This window comes from Eptatretus burgeri, chromosome 10 (genome assembly GCF_056783735.1).
Source record: "Eptatretus burgeri isolate ZD-2024b chromosome 10, Ebu_testis_v1, whole genome shotgun sequence".
Taxonomy (NCBI): Eukaryota; Metazoa; Chordata; class Myxini; order Myxiniformes; family Myxinidae; genus Eptatretus; species Eptatretus burgeri.
In genome coordinates, this window is record NC_140970.1 from 68505965 (window position 1) to 68521684 (window position 15720).

The 15720-nt window shown below is 49.9% G+C and overlaps 1 protein-coding gene and 2 pseudogenes across 2 annotated transcripts in view; all 3 read right to left on the minus strand.

Annotated features, from left to right (window-relative positions):
* GOLIM4 (golgi integral membrane protein 4) overlaps positions 1–15720 on the minus strand; it is a 119495-nt gene that overhangs the window by 79758 nt on the left and 24017 nt on the right. For both annotated transcript variants that reach the window (XM_085898830.1, XM_085898829.1), the window contains exon 4: positions 149–202. In XM_085898830.1, the coding sequence (XP_085754956.1) occupies positions 149–202 (54 nt within the window). The remainder of the gene's footprint in view (positions 1–148; positions 203–15720) is intronic.
* On the minus strand, positions 215–4720 carry LOC147018787 (uncharacterized; annotated as a pseudogene).
* LOC147018788 (uncharacterized) lies at positions 4898–8671 on the minus strand (annotated as a pseudogene).

A 15720-nucleotide genomic window follows, 5' to 3' on the forward strand; every position in this document is an offset into this window, starting at 1 on the left:
ACTCATATAAAATCAATGTATCACATCAGTAAAATCAATATATCAACATCAACATATTATATCTCAACCCCTCTTAAACACAATTTTACTATAAAATGGCGATTTAAACCGATGAAAGAATGTGTCAAACTGTGTTTGGCCATCTTACCTTGAGAATCTGATGTTGCGCTTTGATAGAGTTGTATCTGCTGAACCCATTTTGCTGTACAAACAAATTAGCACGCGCACACACACGCACACACACACACACACACACACACACACACACACACACACACACACACACACACACACACACACACACACACACACACACACACACACACACACACACACACACACACACACGTCAAAGACTTTCGTTTTTCAAGATAATAAATGTTGGTCACTTGATGATCTCTCATCACCCAACCCTTCTAATCCCAACACTGAAATGGACGCACAGAATGAGTGGTGATGTAAACAAATAAAATGTATCAGAAAGTTGTTTCTTATCTCAGAGAAGTATAACTGCCAAAAATAGAAAAGGAGAGGGGATAATGGGTTAAATGCAGACAAGGAGTGGAATGGGAATGGGGCTCAATGGTAAAGATGAATGTATTTTTTAATTATTATCCTGTTGTCACCACTGAAGTGGTATTCTATACAAAAGTATCTGTATAGATATTTCATATTCTGTTTAATCAGCCGGCATAACTTGTGCATTTGGTGATGAAAGCATCAAATTTGGTATACATGTAGAATGTTGTATTACAAACATTTTTAGATATGGAGCCACCTGGAAATGTTATTCTGTGTGCATGCACAGCCATTTATCATGAACAAAGTATGCAAAACACACGAAATTTGAATATATCTTTGAGTTTAATAGAAACAAGTGGTGCCAGGCACAACAAATCCCACCCATTTAAGGCATAAAGTTATTTTCACAAATATGCATTTTTCACTATAGGATTGGTAGGATTTTAAGTCACAAATAGAATAAGGTTCACTATAAGCTTAGTTTGAAGTAAATCAGATCATTTTTGACGAAGTTATGAGCGAAAAACGATTTTGACCTTTTCGTGACCTTGACCTTGACCTTTGACCTAATTGGACCCAAAAGTTAATGGAGTCGTCCGAGATTCATTACCCACCTGTGGATACAATTTGACAGTGTTTGAGCCAGCTGTTTTCCCGTAAAGTTGTATTTTCATAACCATGTTTTAGTTTTAATGGAAAATTTGTAATTTTGACCGATGACCATGACCCCCAAAACTTCGGAGCCTACCGATCTTCACAAATAGTGAGGGGAATAAGGGAAAACATTGTTACACGCTGGACAAAAGTGCCAATTTTTTTTTTGTGGTTACCTATGGACTTACTTGATAAAAAAAAATCCCGTGCTCCAAAAAATCTGACCATATTTTCATGTGATTATGGGTCAAATTTTTTTTTAAAAATCGATAAATAATTATAACTTCACTAATACTGGTTGTAAGATTATGTGTAAACTATCTATTTGTAGGTAATGATGCCCAGGGACTCGATTGGAACCATCAGATTTGGGATTAGATCATGAGGAACTAAGATCATGGTCACATGTAGAAAAAAATATGGGTCGCTCGATACAAACATTGACGTTTCGCGAGACACATTTGTTATACGAGACATACTTTGCTGGATACATATTTTAATAAAAACTGAACCATTATATCATGTACACATATGAACACAAGCAAGTTAGTTCTTTTCGCACTTGCAGCTACACAGGTCAGTACAGTTCAGCCCAGATTTGATACATTTGCAGATGCGACCACCACGCTCGGATTTACAGCCACATTTGATAAGTTCAGTGCAAGCTTTTGCAGCTTCTGGTATTGTCATCCAAATTGGTTCCCATCGGTCAGACTGTAGACTCCATCCAAACACTTCAGGCGACGGTATGACAACGTGGGCCTGCCAACTTGCTGACCAAATTCCAGCCTGAAGGATAACTCTCTTGACATGTTGTACCAGTGCATCCTGCAACAAAGTAGTATGTACATTGCTACAAGACAAACTGATTGGGTATACACTAAATTTCAATCTTGCTATTTAATTCAAGCATTCTGCTTAATACCCTTAGTACTAAGTACCTTAGTTGGTGAAATATTTTCAAGAGGTCTGCTTTTCTTGGAGAACAACTCCCGCCTCGCATCGTTTATGTCGGCGTCATTGCTTGTTTTGTCATACATGACGAATGTGAAGCCTTCAAGGTGTTTAAATTGAGGCGATTCAGTATCCAACGTTTCAAAGGGATCATTCCCTATGAAGAGGAAGGCTTCAGTAACCAAAGGGTAGCTTTTCCATGATTGCCAGGGACTTTTTTGCCCTTCCGGAAGAAATACGAGGTGGTATCACTCCCTGAAAATGCGTGGAATACAGGAAGTGCCCGAGCGATCCTTTCTCCAAGGCTTACAGATATGGCGTTGATGCTGTGAACACAAAAGTTTTGCCAACGCCAAATGCTACACAGAGCTCCAGGTCAGGTTGCAGTTCCAGCAGATCGAAGAAATGGCCGACAAGGATCACAAGCACATCTGTGTCAACCGTACGCACTTGTACTTTCTTGGCCCCGTGCTGCAGAGCATGTACAATATGGAACACAATCCTGCTGTCTGCTTCTTCGTGTGTGCAGTCTGATATCACGTGACTTGTGCCTCTGGAAATAACTGTTGTGCCATTCGTTATGTAGATGCCTTTTTCAGCAGGCCAGTCGCCATCAGCCACTTTCTGTGTCAAAAATGAGAAGAGTTCATCTTTATTGGATGAATCCAACAGGAAATCGTTCCACTTGGAAGGTATCTTTGTTCTTGGATTGACCTTGAGGCGCACACTACTGCCTCTTCGTTCTCTTGTGGATGCCTTGATGCTGCTTGGCAAGTATTGGTCCCAGACGACATCTATCCTGTCTGACATACTGTAGCTCACGCAAAAGAAACGGCAACAACATAGACTGTGCGTAGTCATCAAAGGTAGTAGCAGTAGCAGCTGACAAAGTATGGGCTCGGACGGCACCATCAAATATCTTACAGTCCACTGTTCATGGAAGTTCGTCTTGTTCACCTTGTTCGAATACTTCAATGCACCTAATCAAATCTGACTTGGTGCCTGTCCGAAGTTTTCCATGATCCGACATACTGGGAGGGTACAATTGATTTTCATGCGAGAAAAATGTCTCGATCTCCATCCCGCTGTTGATTTGCGATGTACAGTCGACCAAAAAAGCTTGCATCACTTCGAATGGCTGTGAGCTCTTTCGTTTTGGAGGTTTTCTTTAGTTTTGGTGTTTGGAACAAATGCAGTTTGTTCTTTTTGATTGACTCGTGAATAGACTTGCTTTGCTTTGTGAAGACCTCCTTCTTAAATATGTTGTACTGAGCATTTCCAAGAGCTTCTAATCCTTTGATAGCGTTAGCTACTTCCTGGTCGGCGCATTGACGTGAATGAAGAACCAAGAGTTCTTGGCAGTCATCAGAGAATGGATTTCCATACCCATTGATTGTCTGGATGAGGTTGTTTGTTTGCTGCTGGAATAACTTCTGTGCTGACGATCCTTCGTCGTGATGGTGGTACTGAAGATCAGCATCGTCGGAAGCCAAGTATTCGTTTTCAAAAGATGTGACCACTCGAGCTTGTTCAGGACCAGCGATCATCCATCTCTTCAAGGACTCAGGTTTTTCAGTCAGTCCGATAGCCTCACCCTTTCCTTTTACTTTAGCATTCTCCTGCTCGTGGGCCTGATATATTGGAATAGCGGAAAATCTGCGGCTGCCTTTGACAACCACCCAGTGCTTTTCGAGGTCCTCTTTAACACCGACTGGTAGTGAATTCATATCCTGGATGTGCACGCTAACCATCTGTTGTAATTGTAGTGATCCAGGGCGAAGAACAGGAACATCAGTGAATCCAGCACCTCTCGATAGAGTTGAAAGTTCTTTTCGCGATGGGCTCTAACGAAGATTAGTACAGTCTTTTCTAATCTCAGCACCAGGTCCCAATATTGAAAGGTTGGGCTCTTCTCTGTCATGGGCATCTTCCAACTGTCAAAGGCTTTCTCGTCATCAGTATCAGTATCATTCGCTGCAATGAATGATTCTTGTTGAAGATTTCCAAGAGCGAGAGCAGACACTTGATGTGCATGGCGAGTTCGGGTTATGTGCGATACTTTTAAGAATGACTGCGCTGTACCTGCCGTTGCTATACCAGACTCTATGAATGCATCTATCCAGCCAGACGCATCTAACATATCGCCAAGAACAGTTCAAAGTGCCTTTTCCAGATGTAGGCCTCCAAACATGATGACCATCAATTTTTCTCCATGCGTTGTTGGAAATTTCCACTGTGTGTACTTGCCAGAATTGGTATCTGACCAGGATTCAGAAATTGGGTTATACTCTGTATGATCCTCATGCCGTGTTTGACCATTGCAGCTGAGTCAGCCTTCTTTACAAAGAGTGGCAATAAGGCTGTGATTGCAGGCAATTCATTTGGTTGAGGCTGACGTGATGCATGATATGCAGCCCATGACAATGATTGTTCTCGCACTAAGTCCTGTTGCAGTAGTTCAGATGCATGTTGAATCCACCGTTCCTCTTGGGCGTTGGCTTTCTCTATAGTGGGGCAACTTAGCATAACAATTGTGCATTTTGTGAGGAAAGCACCAAATTTGGCACACTAGTAGCCTATCATATTATGAACAGATTTGAATATTGGGCCATCTCAAAATTTTTGGTGGCAGTGGAAAATGGCTGCCACAGCCATCATCGGCTGAATTTGAGATGGCCCAATATCCAAATCTGTTCATAATATGATAGGCTACTAGTGTGCCAAATTTGGTGCTTTCCTCACAAAATGCACAATTGTTATGCTATATTTAGCTAAGTTGCCCCACTACTATGTAATCAGCAAAACCTGACGTTGTGGTGTGTTCTATTGTGGGTACTTCTGTTGTTGTGGGTTTCATGTAAACAGCAGGTACAATAAAATACGAATCCGGAAGAACCAGACTGTGATGAATTTGAAGTTGTGTTGGACAAGCTAACAGGTTGACTGTGTATAATCCCAGGATGGTCTTTTGTTGGCTGCTGAATGATGCTAATCCCTGTTCCATGAAAGGATCCCTGTACTGTCGTTGAAGACGGATTATGGTCAAGATTGTCTAACGCACTTACTGTGAACAAACCTTTTCTCAAATGGCTTGGACACACTACTCCATCGCTTCTATATTGTTCACACTGTGCGGCAGCAAGTTCGTTTTCAAATTGCATGACACGTTTGTATGACACACTTATCCCAAAGCTGGCCATTTGATCAACTAGTGTCTTGCTCCTAGTTTGAGTATGTAAGTTTAAACCAACATATAAAGGTAATGGTGGTTCATGGTCTGGAGAGCAACGCTGATGTTTTGTCTCAACATTTCCTTTCTTCTTGCAGTTGTGAACCAAGAGCTGTGTGAGTGTCAGGCATGCTTGGGAGTCATTTACTGAACCTGCTAAGGTTGGGCCATTGATGAGCATGGACATTAACAATCTTGTACTGGGCATAATCTTCTGCTGACATCCAGGGTTGAATTCGCCACTGAATGCTATCATTTCTTTCAGGATTTCCTCCCTACATATTTTGGCAACTCTGCCAAACAACCGAGCTTCTTCATCATAATCATGGAACAAGAAAGCATCTTTGAGTAGTTGCTGAATGCCTGCTGGGAATGCCAGGATTATGTTTTTTCCATCAGATTGCTCACCTAGTCCTAGCTGGGAGAAGTGATTGAGGAGTTTTTCTTTTAACCGGGTTTTATTGATAGTGGTATCAATGCCAAAGTCCCCAAGTCTTTTCTCAAACATGTTGTGTATGTTTGACAGTTTGAATAGGTACGTCCCCTCCTCGGCAGATTCCTCCATGTACGTTACAAGTTCAACAAATACTCCTTAATTGATCATTTTGGCTTGTTTATTCAGCTCACGTTGGTCGGCCCTTGTTGGACTATTCTGTCGCCTATAACCACGATAGTCATTTCGGTACTTTGTCAGACATTCTATATGGTACTTGAGTTCATTTGAGACCAGATCCCCACATAGTATTTTTGCAAGTACTTTGCCATCTTACATTTCGGTGGCCATTAACTTTAAATTGTACTCTGCACATTTAGTTGCAGATTCATGCAGTTTTCTGGGGCCACCCTCATCACAGAATAAACAAGTGTCCTTGCTTGATCCCATTGACTGTCGCTTTGATCGCTGGGATGCGCTGGTACCTGGAGCTTTTTCATCGTCTTGTTGTTTATGTTTTTTATTCAGCTCTCGTTCAAGTTTACTTTTATTAAACTTTTGGTGGCATGCCCGATGCCAAGAAGCGTTGTTTTCTGCAAAACATTCTGGGGTGCCATGTTCGCCAAAATCAACATCGACCGGCAATGCACCTATCTCTTCGAACTCTCTGGCATTGTCAAGAAAGTCCTTATAGACGTCGTCAGCATTGCGGTTCTGTCTGTTCTTTGGACATGAGAGGTGAAGTGTATCTACTGTTCTGGCAAATGACACAAATTGTCCAGTCTATGGTGTGATGTTTCACTGAACAGTAGATTCAGGGCTGTTTACAACCTGTAACAAAGAAAAAAAACATTATCCAACCGCCACATAATATACAACTAGCATAACCCGCGCTCTGCACGACATGTTGGGGTGGGTGTGTTTGAGAAATGAACTGATGCAGAGTATCAGTCGTAATTTTACTTTAATGCAGTAAGTGGAATACGATTTCACCGTTTCAGAACCATTTTATTTACTTTTTTTGTACCATGCACCTCATATGGTCTTTGAGATAATGTAAGCCGAATATCACGTTACTTGAGCACAGAACAAAGTCGAAGATAGCGCGACACGAAACCACAAACTTGGAAATAATATATAAGACTTCCAGATTAATCTTCGATGAGGGCATTAGACAAAGTGAAATATGCATCATCAAATTATCAATTTGCCAACAAATAAACACATGATATAGGAAAGATGATAGTCAACATGTACACAACTTATTTCAGCGCAACAAAAAAAAGTCATTAAATCATGTAACGCGAACCATCAATTTTCATATCGAGCGACCCATATTTTTTTTTCTACATGTGACCATTATCTTAGTTCCTGATGATCTAATCCCAAATCTGATGGCTCCAATCGACTCCCTGGGCATCATTACCTACAAATACATAGTTTACACATATTTTTACAACCAATATTAGCGAAGTTATAATTATTTATAGATTTAAAAAAAGATTCGGCCGCCATCATGGATTTTGACCCATAATCACATAAAAATATGGCCCGATATTTTGGAGCATGGGATTTCTTTATTAAGTATGTCCATAGGTAGCCACAAAAAAAATTGGCACTTTTGTCCAGTGTGTAACGATATTGCCCCACTAAAATATGCATTTTTCACTATAGGAATGGGTAGGATTACAAGTGACAAATAGAATAAGGTTCACTATAAGCTTAGTTTGAAGTAAATCAGATCATTTTTGACGAAGTTGAGTGAAAAACGATTTTGATCTTTTCGTGACCTTGACCTTTGATCCAATTGGACCCAAAAGTTAATGGGGTTGTCCACGGTTCATTGCCCACCTGTGGATTAAATTTGATAGTGTTTGCTAAAGCCGTTTTGCCGTAAAGTTGCTAACAGACAGACAAACAAACAAACAGACAGACAAACAAACCGGACGATTACAATATCCCGCTCCCTCCCTCCGGGGGGGGGGGGGGGAAAGCACTTATGCTTTAAAATATCATACGTACTATATTGTATCACTTGCATTCCACAAGTATGCTTGTACATTATCTGTCATACACAAGAATTTAATATTGCAACATGGTGGCATAAAACATCAAACGTTTGCTTTTGGGGTTTTTGACCATATCTCGACAGATTCCGGTAGGTTTGTTTCTCCATATCAGTGACACAATGGCATGAAGTTTCACAGATGACATGAAAATACGCAGTCCTTTAGACAAAGCAACAAAACAAATAAACATATTGACCTTGTCTTGCTTGTTAAAGGTGAGTAGCACCACAACCCAAACCCTCTTCCTTCTCCACATGCTCAGAAAACATCATCTTATATCATCTCTATGACAAGGAAGTAAGAAGATGAAAATATAAACGAGACAAATAAGTGCTGCCCACAGCCGATTCAAAGAAGTGCGCTAATTGATCCGCTTAGCACTGACTGCTTGAAACCATGCAGGACATGGTGGGTCACTAACAGATATGTTTATAAGGATGATCTGATTTGTATTTTGATATAATATTCCAACATATGTCCACTCAGGATTGGCTAACATTATAATAAAATAGCTGTATTGTATATTTTTGCATGTGCATCAAGGATTTTATGAAGCGGGGATATAGTTAATTGGTGAATCTATTTGCTTGCAGCAGCTCAGCAAATTTCACCCCAGACCCAAACGGTAATGCACCAGACAATGTCATTCGGAACATTTCAGGTTGATTCCTCAAGCACTCTCAATCACACAGGCAGTGCTGTACAATGGAGTGCAGCCTTTTTGCATTTGCAACGACAGAAGTCTAAGCTCGTAACAACTTTGTGATGCTTCTCGTAGTGTTGTCCAGAATGGTTCATATATCCCGTCCCCCTTCTTCTCCAGCGTGCCCCCCTTCTACTTCCCCAGCATCCCGTCCCCCCTTTCTCCCTCCCCAGCGTCCCGCCCCCTTCTCCTTCCCCAGCATCCCGCCCCCCTTCTCGTTCCCCAGCATCCCGCCCCCTTCTCCTTCCCCAGCATCCCGCCCCCTTCTCCTTCCCCAGCGTCCCGCCCCCTTCTCCTTCCCAGCGTCCCGCCCCCATTCTCCTCCCCCAGCATCCCACCCCCATTCTCCTTCCCCAGCGTCCCGCCCCCTTTCTCCTTCTCCAGCGTCCTGCCCCCTTTCTCCTTCCGCAGCATCCTGCCCCCCTTTATCCTTCCCCAGCATCCTGCCCCCCTTTATCCTTCCCCAGCATCCTGCCCCCTTTCTCCTTCCCCAGCATCCTGCCCCCCTTTCTCCTTTCCAAGCATCCTGCCCCCTTTCTCCTTCCCAAGCATCCTGCCCCCCATTCTCCTTCCCCAGCGCCCCTTCTCCTTCCCCAGCGTCCCGTCCCCCTTCCTCCTTCCCCAGCGTACCGCCCCACAGTCTTCTTCTCCAGCGTCCTGCCCACCCCATTCTCCTTTCCCAGCGTCCCGCCCCCTTTCTCCTTCCCCAGCGTCCCGCCCCCATTCTCCTTCCCCAGTGTCCCGCCCCCATTCTCCTTCCCCAGTGTCCCGCCCCCATTCTCCTTCCCCAGTGTCCCGCCCCCATTCTCCTTCTCCAGCGTCCTGCCCACCCCATTCTCCTTTCCCAGCGTCCCGCCCCCTTTCTCCTTTCCCCAGCGTCCCGCCCCCATTCTCCTTCCCCAGCGTCCTGCCCACCCCATTCTCCTTTCCCAGCGTCCTGCCCACCCCTTTCTCCTTCCCCAGCGTCCCGCCCCCCATTCTCCTTCCCCAGTGTCCCGCCCCCATTCTCCTTCCCCAGTGTCCCGCCCCCATTCTCCTTCCCCAGTGTCCCGCCCCCATTCTCCTTCCCCAGTGTCCCGCCCCATTCTCCTTCCCCAGTGTCCCGCCCCATTCTCCTTCCCCAGCGTCCCGCCCCCATTCTCCTTCCCCAGTGCCCCCTTCTCCTTCCCCAGCGTCCCATCCCCCCTTCCTCAATGTCCCGCCCCCAGTCTCCTTCCCCAACGTCGTGCCCCCCAGTCTCCTTCCCCAACGTCCCGCCCCCCATTCTCCTTCTCCAGCGTCCCGCCCACCCCATTCTCCTTCCCCAACGTCCCGCCTCCCCCTTTCTCCTTCTCCAACGTCCCGCCTCCCCCTTTCTCCTTCTCCAGCGTCCCGCCTCACCCTTTCTCCTTCCCAGCGTCCCGCCACCCCCCTTCTCCTTCCCAAGCGTCCCGCCCCTTCTCCTTCCCCAGCGTCCCGCCCCCTTCTCCCTTCCCCAGCGTCCCGCCCCCGTCTCCTTCCCCAGCGTCCCGCCCCCTTCTCCTTCCCCAGCGTCCAGCCCCCTTCTCCTTCCCCAGCGTCCCGCCCCCTTCTCCTTCCCCAGCGTCCCGCCCCTTCTCCTTCCCCAGCGTCCCGCCCCCTTCTTCCCTTCCCCAGCGTCCCGCCCCCTTCTCCTTCCCCAGCGTCCCGCCCCCTTCTCCTTCCCCAGCGTCCCGCCCCCTTCTCCTTCCCCAGCGTCCCGCCCCTTCTCCTTCCCCAGCGTCCCGCCCCATTCTCCTTCCCCAGCGTCCCACCCCCATTCTCCTTCCCCAACGTCCCGCCTCCCCATTCTCCTTCCCCCAACGTCCCGCCTCCCCCATTCTCCTTCCCCAACGTCCCGCCTCCCCATTCTCCTTCCCCAACGTCCCGCCTCCCCATTCTCCTTCCCCAACGTCCCGCCTCCCCATTCTCCTTCCCCAACGTCCCGCCTCCCCATCCTCCTTCCCCAACGTCCCGCCTCCCCCATCTCCTTCCCCAACGTCCCGCCTCCCCCATCTCCTTCCCCAACGTCCCGCCTCCCCCTTTCTCCCTTCCCCAGCGTCCCGCCTCCCCTTTCTCCTTCCCCAGCGTCCCGCCTCCCCCTTTCTCCTTCCCCAGCGTCCCGCCTCCCCCTTTCTCCTTCCCCAGCGTCCCGCCTCCCCTTTCTCCTTCCCCAGCGTCCCGCCTCCCCCTTTCTCCTTCCCCAGCGTCCCGCCACCCTTTCTCCTTCCCCAACGTCCCGCCTCCCCCTTTCTCCTTCCCCAGCTTCCAGCCCCCTTCTCCTTCCCCTGTGTCCCGCCCCCTTCTCCTTCCCCAGCGTTCTGCCCCCTTCTCCTTCCCCAGCGTCCCGCCCCCTTCTCCTTTCCCAGCGTCCCGCCCCCTTCTCCTTCCCCAGCGTCCCGCCCCCTTCTCCTTCCCCAGCGTCCCGCCCCCTTCTCCTTCCCCAGCGTCCCGCCCCCCTTCTCCTTCCCCAGCGTCCCGCCCCCTTCTCCTTCCCCAGCGTCCCGCCCCTTCTCCTTCCCCAGCGTCCCGCCCACCCCATTCTCCTTCCCCAACGTCCCGCCTCCCCCTTTCTCCTTCTCCAACATCCCGCCTCCCCCTTTCTCCTTCTCCAACGTCCCGCCTCCCCCTTTCTCCTTCTCCAGCGTCCCGCCTCACCCTTTCTCCTTCCCCAGCGTCCCGCCACCCCCCGTCTCCTTCCCAAGCGTCCCGCCCCCTTCTCCTTCCCCAGCGTCCCGCCCCCTTCTCCTTCCCCAGCGTCCCGCCCCCGTCTCCTTCCCCAGCGTCCCGCCCCCTTCTCCTTCCCCAGCGTCCAGCCCCCTTCTCCTTCCCCAGCGTCCGCCCCCTTCTCCTTCCCCAGCGTCCCGCCCCCTTCTCCTTCCCCAGCGTCCCGCCCCCTTCTCCTTCCCCAGCGTCCCGCCCCCTTCTCCTTCCCCAGCGTCCCGCCCCCTTCTCCTTCCCCAGCGTCCCGCCCCATTCTCCTTCCCCAGCGTCCCACCCCCATTCTCCTTCCCCAACGTCCCGCCTCCCCCATTCTCCTTCCCCAACGTCCCGCCTCCCCATTCTCCTTCCCCAACGTCCCGCCTCCCCCATTCTCCTTCCCCAACGTCCCGCCTCCCCCATCTCCTTCCCCAACGCCCCGCCTCCCCCATCTCCTTCCCCAACGTCCCGCCTCCCCATCTCCTTCCCCAATGTCCCGCCTCCCCCATCTCCTTCCCCAATGTCCCGCCTCCCCCTTTCTCCTTCCCCAGCGTCCCGCCTCCCCCTTTCTCCTTCCCCAGCGTCCCGCCTCCCCCTTTCTCCTTCCCCCAGCGTCCCGCCTCCCCCTTTCTCCTTCCCCAGCGTCCCGCCTCCCCTTTCTCCTTCCCCAGCGTCCCGCCACCCTTTCTCCTTCCCCAACGTCCCGCCTCCCCCTTTCTCCTTCCCCAGCTTCCAGCCCCTTCTCCTTCCCCTGTGTCCCGCCCCTTCTCCTTCCCCAGCGTTCTGCCCCCTTCTCCTTCCCCAGCGTCCCGCCCCCTTCTCCTTTCCCAGCGTCCCGCCCCTTCTCCCTTCCCCAGCGTCCCGCCCCCTTCTCCTTCCCCAGCGTCCCGCCCCCTTCTCCTTCCCCAGCGTCCCGCCCCCTTCTCCTTCCCCAGCGTCCCGCCCCCTTCTCCTTCCCCAGCGTCCCGCCCCCTTCTCCTTCCCCAGCGTCCCGCCCCCTTCTCCTTCCCCAGCGTCCCGCCCTCCCTTCTCCTTCCCCAGCGTCCCGCCCCCTTCTCCTTCCCCAGCGTCCCGCCCCCCTTCTCCTTCCCCAGCGTCCCGCCCCTTCTCCTTCCCCAGCGTCCCGCCCCCTTCTCCTTCCCCAGCGTCCCGCCCCTTCTCCTTCCCCAGCGTCCCGCCCCCTTCTCCTTCCCCAGCGTCCCGCCCCCTTCTCCTTCCCCAGCGTCCCGCCCCCTTCTCCTTCCCCAGCGTCCCGCCCCCTTCTCCTTCCCCAGCGTCCCGCCCCCTTCTCCTTCCCCAGCGTCCCGCCCTCCCTTCTCCTTCCCCAGCGTCCCGCCCCCCTTCTCCTTCCCCAGCGTCCCGCCCCCTTCTCCTTCCCCAGCGTCCCGCCCCCTTCTCCTTCCCCAGCGTCCCGCCCCTTCTCCTTCCCCAGCGTCCCGCCCCTTCTCCTTCCCCAGCGTCCCGCCCCCTTCTCCTTCCCCAGCGTCCCGCCCCCTTCTCCTTCCCCAGCGTCCCGCCCCCTTCTCCTTCCCCAGCGTCCCGCCCCCTTCTCCTTCCCCAGCGTCCCGCCCCCTTCTCCTTCCCCAGCGTCCCGCCCTCCCTTCTCCTTCCCCAGCGTCCCGCCCCCTTTCTCCTTCCCCAGCGTCCCGCCCCCTTCTCCTTCCCCAGCGTCCCGCCCCCTTCTCCTTCCCCAGCGTCCCGCCCCCTTCTCCTTCCCCAGCGTCCCGCCCCTTCTCCTTCCCCAGCGTCCCGCCCCCTTCTCCTTCCCCAGCGTCCCGCCCCCTTCTCCTTCCCCAGCGTCCCGCCCCCTTCTCCTTCCCCAGCGTCCCGCCCCCTTCTCCTTCCCCAGCGTCCCGCCCCCTTCTCCTTCCCCAGCGTCCCGCCCCCTTCTCCTTCCCCAGCGTCCCGCCCCCTTCTCCTTCCCCAATGTTCCGCCCCCCCCTTCTCCTTCCCCAGCATCCCGCCCCCCCCTTCTCCTTCCCCAGCATCCCACCCTCCATTCTCATTCACCGTTCCGGTGACAGAGTTGCAGTTTATATCAAGAACTCCATTTCCCACTGTAATTCTACCTTCCCACTCTTAACCCCCAGGAGTACCTTGGGCTGCGCTTTCCCATCCTTTTTGACTATGCTGCACCTCAGCATGCTGTACCTTTTTGACTGTATGCTGTACCATCTTCCGAATAGGATGACTATTTACATCTCACTCTGTCAACATGCACCATCTTAAAACCACTCGTTCCCACTCTCTCTTCCTCATAAGTGGTGTTTTCAACTGTCACTATGGCAATTGGCTGGGTGTTGGTACCTCTTTAACCAGCCATGGCACTTCAGCAAAGGACTTCTGTAACTCCATGGGCCTCACACAATCAGAACTTTCCGACCCAGATTTCACTTCAATTGGGACCAAAGGTGACTGCTCGTGAGAAGGCTGGATGCCTCAATTTTGTGTTCGCTTCCAAATTTTGTGCACCCAACCTCTCCCTACATACAACTACTCCACCATCTCATACCCAACTGCTCCTGGATACTGTATGTTTCCCACTTGAGAAGGTGAAGAGGTTTCTGGCAAACCTTGACTCCAATTACGTGACAGGCCCAGACGGCATCAGTGCACATGTCAAAAAAAACTGCTCTCTGCTCTTGCTCATCCTTTCTGATAATTTCACTTGATCATTTTCTCTGGGACAGTTTCCATCTGCCTAGAAGTTAGCTAACATCACAACAATAAACAAACATGGTGCAAAAACGGATCCTCTTAACTACATGCTTACTTCCAATGATAAGCAAGGTCATCAAATCTATCATTGCAGTTGACATCAAATCCTTCCTCTTCTACAATGGCCTGATCTCAGATCATCAGTTCGGTTTCAGACCCAGTCACTGTACCTTGGACATGATGCTACTACTCTCCCAACAATGGATGTCAGACCAGGGCCATCTCCCTTGACATATCTGGAGTATTTGTTATAGTCTTGCACTGCACCCTGATCTCCAAACTCTGATAATGGCATCTAAGGCCACCTCCTCTCATGGCTCACTGACTTCCTTCACTCCCATATTCAGCATGTAGCTCTTGAAGGGATAGTCTCATTTCCTCTCTCTCAAGGCTGGAGTGCTCCAAAGAAATGTATTGGGCCCATTCTTTTCCTCATCTTCATCAATGATCCTTCTGATTCCCTGCAAAATCCTGCATGATAATTCCACACTCTGCTGAATAATTTTCCATCCTTCAGACAGGCAGGCAGCAGCCTCTTCCCTCTCTGCAGATATTAATAGAATTAGGAGCTGGTTCAACACTTGGAATGTCTTTCAACCCAAACAAATCCCACACATTCATATTAGCTAACTTCTGAGAGAGCAGCGCAAGGACGGACCAGGCGAACAGCGCCGAGTTGTTGCTGGGTCATTACCGGGTCATCGGCACTCGGCTCACATGGCGTTCCACAGTCATCAACAACACATTTACAGACTCTCTTACACACCCCGTTTAGATATCTCTCATGCAGCTTTCTCTCCCATCTGATGTCTCGTCCACTGTGGACGCATCACTGAAAGAGCATTACCAATTCGCACATCTTCACATTTCCTCTTCTGTATCACACTGTACCACATTTTGCACCAACCCACTCACGCACCATAGACACCCCAAGTTTTCTTTCCTCCTTCCCCCTCCTAAGCGATTGGGTTGCATAGGTCCGTCGACTATGCCAGGTACAACGAGGTTGCTTACACCTCAACTGCTTCTCTCTCTGGCTATCTCTAATTTCCTCGGGTGTGTGTCTGACGGCGTCTGTAACGTGTATAATATAATTTAAGATTGTAGTTTTTATTGTGTTAATTCTGCTCTGTGTCCTCTTTTTGCACATAATTGCATTTATTTTGCTGCACTAATGAACCCTTGCTTTCCCTGCTGTACACTTGTGAATAAAACCCCTCTCCTGTGTCAAATGACCTTTCCTTGCCCTTGGTTGTAATAAATTGCTTCTGTTATAGATGAACCCAACCAGTTTCGTCTTTTCCTTCATTGGTCCAGCATGGTCCACACCTTAGCTTCGCCGGGAAGTCTGACCCCAATAATTAGTTTTATTAGCCATTGCGTACTTGGCAGCTCCGCTCGGCCACACCTGATATGGTAAGTTTAATCAAAGTACGTCACGAGGGCACGTGACCCCCCCTTGGCACGGCCATCCACACGTAGGGTATAACGAGAGGTCGTGTAACCCTGCAAGATTGGCCATACCAACAGGTCACAACAATATACTGAGGTTGCCTGTACAGGCTTCTACATAACATCAGCTTCTGCTCCCAGTTCCACCTACCAACCCCCCCACCCCCCTCGCCCAATCCCAGCAATCCATGATTAATCTTCGCCTAATTTATTTGAATCATCTTCTCCTTAAAAAAATTAACCCATGCTTTATACAATTTGGTTGCTTGGCCATCACCTGAAAGGGGTG